We start from the raw sequence: 10,508 nt of genomic DNA on the forward strand, positions 1-10,508 counted from the left end.
TATAAATAAACTGAATAATATTTTGCATATTTAATCTAAAAGCAATTAAAAGACAATCTGGAGCATCTACACTCATCAAATTAAAATCATAAAAGATTCAGAAGCAACAGAATATAACCAGTTTAAGAACAATTTAAAATATGGAAAGATATAAAGAATTCAAGAATAGAGTGGAGAATGGAAGTAATTTCTTAGATTGAATGTTCCATGACATAAGAAAGAACGCGAATTTAGAGGAACTACTTCAAAAAAAAAATTAAATAAAGATTTTGTGAGATCTAAAGTTCTATTCTCAAAATTGTATTGTCATAGCATAAAAATTACAAGAATTACAAATTTTTACTTCAAAAGTGGAAATTTTCTGTTTGCTTGCAAAATAAAAATTTGCAAAAACTATTTTTTTTACTCTACAGTGTTATGATTTGGCAGAGTTGGTAAACACTCATCAAATTAAATTCATAAAGGATTCAAAAGTAACTGAATATAACCAGTTTAAGAACAATTTAAAATATGGAAAGATACAAAGTATTCAAGAATAGAGTGGAGAATAGAAGTAATTTCTTAGATTAAATGTTTTCCATAACATAAGAAAAAACGAGAATTTTAAGGAACTACTTCAGAAAGGAATTAAATAAAGATTCTGTGAGATCTAAAGTTCTAAAAGCTTCAGAGAATTCAGAGATTCTAAACGCTTCAAAGACTGAAGAAGAACATGAGATTTCTAGGAATCTAACCCTAGCTCCCGTATTCGACAAGGTATAGAGGTCCATAGTCGCAGGAATGCACGAAGGCAGTGAAAAATTTGCAGGAATTCGTCTTTAATGGTTTTAAATTCCAACCGAGTGGTTACTCAAAGATAAGAACTATTTGTCAACTTTTAACATGATAAATCCGATCCAGACGATAATCGCAGGAATTGAAACAGCGCAATGAAAAGCCTTTAGTGTCTCATTCAATAAATTTAGAATCTAAATCAAAAGTGACATCAAAACCAGCGCATATATTTCTTTAACAGTTATGCAAAGCTGTCCGAAGAAAATTCGAGTGGGCAGGATGACCGTCGAGCGAGTTTGGTTGGCAAAGTTGTTGTGTGGTAAGAAGCGAAAAACAGAGACACAGCGATATTATACAGCATGGCACGGTAATGGCAATCTCCGTCACAGTCACCGCGACCTTCTCAAGGGTTTCGAGTTCCTCCTTGGTCTTGCTCGGCCGCGGCGTGTCGCGAGCCCCTTCCCCCGCACTTGCAGACGACCCCGCGGCCTAATATCGAACCCGCGAACCCGCTGGCCGATGCACCGCTTCGACATCCGCCGTTCACTCTACATCTACACCCGAATATTTTTTACTCCATGTTCCAAACTTCTGACTTCTCTTTCGCTCTTTGTCGTTTCGATTTAGCTTTATTGCTATTATCTGTTACGTTGCTTCTGAGGTTCAAGGTGCCCTGTAAACAAACACGAACGAGTTGAGATTGACCCAGTGGTACAACCCAACTTTCTGCAAGTAGGTGGATAGCTCAAGTTTGTTTCTAATGGTTGCCATCGATCCTATGGCTAATTTTGGGTTTTTCGAGAGTTTTTCCCTGGGCAAAAAGAGTATTGGATTCTGGTCTGCGGTTTAACGGGTGTACTTTGCCAAGAATATGAATAGACCGTAAAACACTTTTATTGGATAAATAGAGGGAAAAAATGAGTTTTGCACCATTACATCTCGACATTTATTTGTTCGTGCTTGGAGCTTCGCTCACTACACATCGAGTTTTTTAGCAGGCGCAGCGCAGACTGTGTGGTCACCTATTTATATTTTCACCCAATTTCAAAGAAAAATGACCAAAATCAAGGTAATCAAGGTCCTGCTGAGGACGTCCCTTCAAAGGTCAAGAAACTTCAGGCAGTTTCTACACAATTTGCAAGTTGTCTCGGTTTTTATGAAGAATAGTAATGACACGCTGGTATATGTTAAACACTTTTTAATATGTCATTCAGAGTCTATTGCCGCAGATGTCTGATGGCTGATGCATGACAGTCGACAGGACTTTTGTCTAAGCTCATGGGATTCAGCTTTGAACTCGGATTTCGAGATTAAAACGTTAAAAATTTGTAGAAGACAAATAAAAATCTATATTCTTTTATTTACAATTTGGAAAGTCATTTTTAAAGTGGAATGCTCTTGATTCTGAATCTGACTTCGGTTTTGCTCCATCAGGTCCGGATTTTAGGTTCTACTGGACAAAAATTGATTTTCTTTATTTTTTCTTGAAAATTACCAAAGTTATGGAAAGATTTAATGAGCTTTCCAACAGTCTACAAAACTTATCGCTAGGTTAAGTACATCATATGATATTTTTGAAAAATTGATCTAATGTTTCCAAAAATGCTGTTTTTAGTGATTTTCATATACAATTTATAATATATTACATCGATTTTTTATTGTTTTGCATCGTTGAAAAGATTGATCTCTTGCCTTTTTGACGTGCTGAAAAATGAATTGCTATTTTTTATCGTTTAGATGTTACACGACAAAAAACAAAAACTTATTGTACAAAATAAAAATTTTCACCAACTGTCCTTTTCTACACTACAATTTTCTAATTTAGCAGACTTGATAAACATGTTCTTATCTAGTTGTTTACTAAAATGTTACTGTCATAATCTAAAAATTACCAGAAATATAATTTTTTATTTTAAAGAATTTTTTTTCTTTCCAAAATAAAAAGTTCTACAAATTGACTTCATTACTCCACAATTTTGCCATTTCGCCGAAATTATAGACAAGTAAATTACCAAAATTGTTTTGTCATAGCACAAAATTTAGAAGAATTACACATTTTTACTTGAAAAATGGAGATTTTTAGTTCGCCTGCAAAATAAAAATATCCAAAAACTGTTCTCTTTAGTCTACAATTTTTTGTTTTGGCTGAGTTAATAAAGATGTTTAAACTAGTCATTTACCGAAATGTTACCGTCATAAGTCATAACCTTAAAATTACCAAAAATACAACTTTATTAAAGAATTAAATTTTTGTTCGTCTCTAAATTAAAAAATTCTAAGAAGTGACTTTTTTACTCTACAATTTTGCAATTTCGCCAAGATCATAAACATGTTTATACAAGTAAATTTCTAAAATTGTATTGTCATAGCATAATAGTTTAGTTCGTCTGCAAAATTAAAATTTCCAAAAACTATACTTTTTACTCTACAATTTTGTCATTTGGCAGAGTTGATAAGCATGTTCAAACAAGTAATCTGCCCAAATGTTAGAGCCATAACTTCAAAATTACAAAAAATAGAAATTCTTAAATTAAATAATTTTTTTCGTAATTTTAATAAAAAATTTAATACTGTTTTTTCTGTTCCACAGTTTTGGAATTTGACTAAAAGTCCATAATCATCATTAGTAAATTTTCAATATTTTATTACTTTAGCTTTAAAATGTACAGAATTACATAACATACATAAATTGCCACAAAATAGATGAAAATTTTTGATTCGTCCGCAAAAAAAATCATTAAAATTGTCTCTTCTGCTGTACAGTTTCACTGTTTGAGAGGGTTGATAAACAAGTTCAAACTAGTAAATTCTCAAAATAGTATTGTCATAGCGTACAAATTACCAGATTTACAAATTTTTAGTTCGTTTGCGAGAGTCTTGAAATGATGGAGCAAAACTGTCTTCGAATTTACAATCTCGCCCAAAATTTGTAGACTAGCGATTGTCGATGAAGGCGTTTTTACGGTCCATGCTGAAAAGTCTGCGCAGGATTAGATCGTTTTCAGGAAAGAGATGAGCACGGTAACGCAGCCAACAAATGTTGCTGAAGACGAAATGAGCTCGGTCTGTTACCAAGCGTTTACTTAATTAAAGGCCAATAATCGAAAGCACATTTCACAACTTAAATTGAAATGCCAAAGCATTCAGAACTGAAACCATAAAACATCACACTGCGGTGGTGTGTAACATGTGCGATAATTAACTTTATTAAAAATATCAAAATCAGGAATACTAGAAACATTGAGCGCATTATTAAAACCTCGTCTGTTTACAGAATTTATCGATTTATTTTTGAAAGCTCGCGAACAATAATACCAGCATTACAATAGCATGTTTCCGCCGGTTTTGCTTTGAATTTTATGAACACACTTTCAGAGTCCATCTCGGCGTCTTGCCCGTTTGCGAAACAAAGTTTAATTAATCATACATTTGACAGCATCTTCGAGTGAATCAGATGCAGCTGAGAATAACTCAGGGCGCAATTATCTTCTTCGTTGCTTATTAGATACGGCGCGACGATCAAGAAAGGGTGGCATTGCATCGTAATAGCCAATCTTCAGAACGTGAGGCTTGGCAACAATGTGAATAGTTTTTTTATTGATGACGAAGACAAAAGAAGGAGTTGCTGGGTGTTATTATGGATAGGATTATTGTTTAATTATTTAAAACTCACTAGCGGATAACTGACAAGTTTATTATCGCCACCAATTCCAAAATTTAAGTACGAAACATCTGCCTTATCGATTTCTTAATAACCAAAGCTGTGATTAGCATTTAGCAGGAAGCACAAAGCGGGTTTACAATACGTAATAAGATTTTCTGGTCTTCAGACAGGAGATAGACGTACGTTATCTGTGAAGCTCAAAAGACTGCAATTTGAATGTGAGTTTATTTCAGCGATTGCGGCTTGGAAAAGCCTTGTTGTTTTGTCGGATTTTGACAGCAGGAATTTCAATGCAAGCAAAGGATATTCTTGTACGATTGTCGACCTCGAGTGTTCACTGCCCCTTCTGACAAACCTAAATATAACGGCGTCGCGTGCGACGTCCATTTCACCAAGAAGATTAATATTTTATCTGATGGCGGAGTATTGTTTTAATATTCGACATGATTACTAAGAAAACACGGCTGGTCATCATGAAAACTGTTTGTTTCTTCAGAAAAATCTCACAAATTTATTGATTTAGTTAAGTCATCTTTATTTAATAGCGCCCATTTTATTGCACTCGTCACAACAATATTATGTATAACCAATAAAACGCTTTTATGTCCTTTCAGAGCAAAGAAAACAAGATTGTGATAAATTTCCACCATGATAAATATATTACATCTGAGAGATGAACTATTATACTTACCTATTAGTGCTAAGCTGCTAAGTACGCTTTAAAGTGGCATTTTTGAGATACGCTTATATTATTTTGCTAATAAGGGCGTTTTATGATCGCAATCATCGTAAAATATATCAATGTAATCATAAAACGAGACAATGATTTATTTAAGATTTTTAACGAGCAGTCGAAAAAGTTTGATAGGTACTGACATTTACGCTCTCGTTGGCGAAGGTAAAAAATTATATTGATACGAAAATGTTACCTTCAAAGGGTTTTCGATTTAATTAAAAATTATCTCAGCATGAGACAATTAATTTTCTACCAAACTATGAGCGTAATTTATTTCTGGGAAGTGGCGGCTTGTAATAATAAGAATATTTTAGTTGGCTTTTGTGAAGATGAATTTATTAGAGTTGGAATAGAAACATTTTTGCCGGAGAGAAATTTTTCTGATCATGTAACACGCAAGATCGGAACTTTTCTTGCCTCTTATTCAAACTGATCAAACTTTTATAACTAGATACATTTTCTAGAAGAGACAGTTCAACTAACTTCTTTATAATTTGCAATTAACTTAGTTCATAAGGATACACCGAATCTTGGGAAAAGCGACGTCTGACATGTTCTGCGAGAGGGAAAAACTTTTTAACATTTTCCGACTCACACTATGTAAGTGTTTTTCGGTCGATATCTAGCTTGTTTGTGGAGAACACTTAAGTTATTGAGGCTCACTTTACGCAGAATTTCGCGGAGATTCCAAATTCAAGTTTACAATTTACGCACGACAACAAATTATTGAGTTATGGTCAAATAAAGTTTTGGATAGAGAATTTTTAGTTCCAAAATTTTTTATGCTCGATATCTTCGAAACAGATAAGAAGAAACGGTTGGCAACATTGTTTTTCTCTGTACATATTTTCAAATACTCAAAATTTGATGGTTGATTTTTTCTTAAAAACTTTGTACACATTTTCCGACTCACACTATGTAAGTGTTTTTCGGTCGATATATGGCTTGTTTTTGGAGAAAACTTAAGTTATTGGGGCTTATTTGACGCAGAATTTTGCGCTGAATCCAAAACTGTCTGATTTTTTCTCGTACGGCAACAAATAACCGCATTAAAAGCGTTTGATGTTTTGAATTGTCGCCAAACGGCAAAAATTTTGAAGTCTCCGGAAATTTGTCGATATCACCACAGATGCGACGTTTTTATTCGTCTTCTTTTGCTAAGAATTTGGTCTTCCATATCTCGAGTTTGAAAATTCAAATAAAAAGCAAAATTCCGACTCAAATGATGTAAATCTATTTTTACAAAGTGAGGATAACAATGGAAAATCCTTCGATCTGGTTATAGATAAGGGTAGTATGGTAAACAAGCGAACTTTGTGAAAAATATTTTTATGTTAGATCGGTGGAGATTTTATTTTTATCTAAAGTGTTTAGCTTAAGAAATTGAAAGTAAATTTACAACTTTCGCCTCTAATCTTGACCATAAATTTCATTTTATGTCCGCATGCATCTCTCTGTACGGCAACCCCGTTGTTCCAGGTCTTGTAAAATGATATTTTAAGTAGTATTTCGTCAGTGTTCCATAGCATGCCAGCACTCAAATCGATCGAATGCAATCTGATAGTCAAATATTTGAAATATCCCAAAGTAGACGGTATCGGCAGTATGTTATTCGGTGTTATCAGTGCAGCTCGAACGTTAAAGCGTCAGCGCACATCCTTCAGCCGTCGGCGTTGGCTCCGTCGATACACGCCACGGTATCCTGACAATGGTTTTTTCTCTTTCACGATAATTTTTCATTCGCAGGCAAGGATGGGACGTGTGTTCGGTGCAGCACTGCTCGTAGAGCCGGAACACTGAGCCAGATCGATTTTTACGGGCTCTGAGAGAACTGCGTCTAGTGTCGATATGGGAACACTGCAGCGCAAACTTCTCTGCTTTGGCCCGGGCTCTCGCTTGGTGCATCAGGGTGCAGGAGGCGGAGTGCAGGAGGACAACCCAACCCCAATCGACTGGCGCCGCGACGTTAAACAGCCCGCCAAACACCACCTCGTTTCGGTTCTTTGTCTTTTTAAATTTCGATAACTTGACCGGGTGATCGAATCATTTTCTTGCCGCTTGTTTTGCACAATTTCAAGCGCTGAATGACAGTTTGTTTACAGCTTTAGACATTTTTACACGAGTTTCTTCGACTTGTGGACACTTTTCTTGGACTTTTTCAGGACAAATTTATAATTATCAAGTTTAGGCCTTCAAATTTGTTCTTCAGGTTGTCGATGTCGATGTAAAAAATCCGAAATTTAGATAAAAATTGACCTCGTATCTCCTGTTTTCTTCTTCATTAAAAACGAATTTTTAATGCATTGAAATTTTATAAATAACTTTGAATTAAAATAATTTATGGGGCGCAACACATCTAATAGCTTTCCATTTTCTGGAGCGCCGCATATTTAAATTTCTAATAAATTTATAAAAAAACCTTTCTTGAAATCGTTTTCGTCGAATTCGAAATTTTATTTTTTTCATTATGGAAGTTAGCTGCTTTCGGCCTCTAATTCAGACACGGTCGATAATTAAGCTCATTTTACGCAGAATTTCACGTAGAATCTAAAAAAGTAACACTCGTTAAGATCAGTCTACAACAGAGTTATGAGTGATAAAAGTTTCAGATATTGAACTTTGAGATGGAAGATTTTCAAAGCTCAGTATCACCGAAACTACGAAAGATTTTGAGAAACCATCGTTTTTCTAGGGTCATTTTACTTTTGAATCTGCCATTAAAAATTGAAAATTCGATAGTCGATTTTTTGGGCAAAAAATTTTTGCGACTCAATCGATGAAAATTTTTCAATTTTTCGTTTTTTGATCGCCCCTCTTAAACTACTTGCCCTATCGATCTGAGATTTGGCCAGTTAATAGATCTCGAGCTGTTTTTCTCGCGAGTTTCTAGCTTAGAAATCGATCTTCTATAGTTCAAATTCGAAATTTTAGTTTTTTTATTATGAAAGTTAGCTGCTTTTGGACTTGTGGACTCATTTTGTAAACTTTTTCACGAGAAATTAAATTATTTGGATCAAATTTCTAATTATCACGTTTAACCCTTCAAATCTGTTCTTCAGGTTTCATGTCGATGCAAAAAATTCGAAATTTAAGTCAAAAGCGAACTCGTATCTCCTTTTTTCTTCTCCATTGAAAACGATTTTTTAATGTATGGAAATTTTATAAATAACATTGAATAAAAATAATTTATGGGGCGCGACACATCAAATCGCTTTCCATTTTCCGGAGCGCCGCATATTTAAATTTCTAATAAATTCGATTTATGGACTATTAATAAATTAAAAATAATTGTGTATATCTTTTATACATAGTGGAGCCAAAAATTTCCATTTATTTATTTTATTAACTTTTCAAACTTTCCTTGCCCGCCAATTATCTGCTGTGGACTTGATTGATGCATTTACGATAATATTCTAAGTAATATTGGAAAGTTTTGCGGTAGCAAGTGGGTAATCAGCAAGTTATAGATATAGAAGAAAAACCAATTGAATTAATCTCCACCAAGAATCTGTAACACGGAAATATTCCACGACTTTTTGGTCCGACCAGTAATAAAACATTTGATTTCATTTTAATGAATAAACGTGATACGCAGTAGAAAATTCATAGCTCTTTAAAACAGATAAGGAATTAAAATAAGCGAGTAGGAAGAGTGGTAGTGGAAAGCTTCAGGCGCTTAGCGCTAGCGTCCGGGTTAGCTAGAGAGAGGCTGGAGAATAGGCGATGTTTGCTCCTGTTCACATTAAAAAATGACGGTAGTTCTAAATCGCAAATCGAGCGTTTCGGCCGCGAGTATGCAAGAATAATGCCTAAGGCGTCATCATCTAAAGTCGATGACCGGACAGCGCGCCATCATCATGACGTCAGCGACGCCAGTGGAGCAACCCTTGGAAAAACCCTTGTGGACGCTTGCTCTTTTCTTGGAGGACACGCTAAAGACCTTAAGGAGACATTGAGTTATTGATGAGGAGTGGAAAGGTGCAAAAACTGTAGCAAAGAAGGATGTTAATTCTGAGCTTGTTTTTTCCGTTTTTCTCCAGTTTGGTAGTTCCATTTCTATTGAAGATTTTATTCTTCATTCTTGTACCTTTTTTTCTCTTCTTCATGTCTCTTGAATCTCTTTCCCATTCGCTGATGAATAATTGAGCTATGGCTACCCAAAATTCGATGGTTGATTCTTTTTGGGAAAAAAATTTCAAATCAAACGATAAAAATTTTTCGGCCAGTATCTAGTTTATTTGTTAATTCTGAGTTTTTTTTTTTTCAGTTTTTTCTATTTTTTAAAGATTCTATTCTTGATTTTTCATTTTAGTGTTGCTTTTTTTCTCTTCTTGAAGTCGCTTGAATTTTCCTTTTCCCATTTGCTGATGAATAATTGAGCTATGGCTATCCAAAATTTGATGGTTGATTTTTTTGGGAATTCCGACTCAAAATTTTTGGATTTTTGTTTTTTTTTTATGGTCACTAGTAAACTGTTTGATTTATCAATCTGAGATTTGACCAGATGATAGATCTCGAGCTGCTCTTTCGATTGATGCAAACTTAAGGGTATTAAACGTCATTTTCAACCCGAAAAAGTATCTTGAATTTGCCCAAAAAGACCTGTCGAAAACTTATTTTGGTCAATATCTCGTTTATGTGTGAAGCGAACTTAAGTTATTGGTGCTCATTTTACACAGAACTGCACGCAGATTCCAAAAATGTACAAATTTTTACCGTACGTCAAAAAATAATCGAATAAAGGATTTTTGAAAATCACCCCAAAAAGACCTTTTGAAAAACTGTTTCGGTCAGAATCTAGTTTATTTTTTAATTTTGTGCTTCTTTTTTCGTTTTTTTTTTTTTCAGTTTGATTCTATTTTTATTAAAGATTTTATTCTTGATTCATCTTTTTATTGTTGCTTTGTTTCTCTCCCTCGTTTCTCGGATTCTTCTTCCTTTCTCCCGTCGCTGATCAATTCACATTTTTTCCGTTTCTGTTTGACGTTCTCTTTTTTATAATGTTTGTGTTTAGGCTTTCCTTTATTTCTTTTATGATCTTTCTTTCATTTTCTATTTTCCTTCATATCCACTCACTTCAGATAAAATGATATTTCCATAGAAGTAAAAGGTGATAATTTTGAGGAAAATTTATGTATAATATTCGGAATAAGCGGTGTGGCTTTCATGTGTGGGAAGTAGAAACGATGAGAATAAAAGAAAATTGGAATAAATATGACACCTCTTTTGCATATGATGAGTAGATAAGTGTGTGCTTTTAGAACCGTAGGAGAAGATAATAATAAAGTGAGCTCATTATGTCACAGCAGGAATAATAAAAACGAAACTGAAATC

General features: G+C 34.2%; 1 protein-coding gene across 1 annotated transcript; it reads left to right on the forward strand.

Annotated features, from left to right (window-relative positions):
- The first annotated feature begins 1,017 nt into the window (after nt 1-1,017).
- On the forward strand, nt 1,018-7,023 carry LOC148179896 (uncharacterized). The gene is made up of 3 exons (XM_088029600.1): nt 1,018-1,131; nt 1,164-1,506; nt 6,921-7,023. Exons 1-2 carry the CDS (start codon nt 1,018-1,020, stop codon nt 1,470-1,472), a joined length of 423 nt encoding a protein of 140 aa, XP_087885726.1. The 3' UTR covers nt 1,473-1,506; nt 6,921-7,023.
- The last annotated feature ends 3,485 nt before the right edge of the window (nt 7,024-10,508 follow it).

This window comes from Gnatocerus cornutus, chromosome 2 (genome assembly GCF_029298725.1).
Source record: "Gnatocerus cornutus isolate USDA-ARS CGAHR chromosome 2, icGnaCorn1.1, whole genome shotgun sequence".
Lineage (NCBI taxonomy): Eukaryota > Metazoa > Arthropoda > Insecta > Coleoptera > Tenebrionidae > Gnatocerus > Gnatocerus cornutus.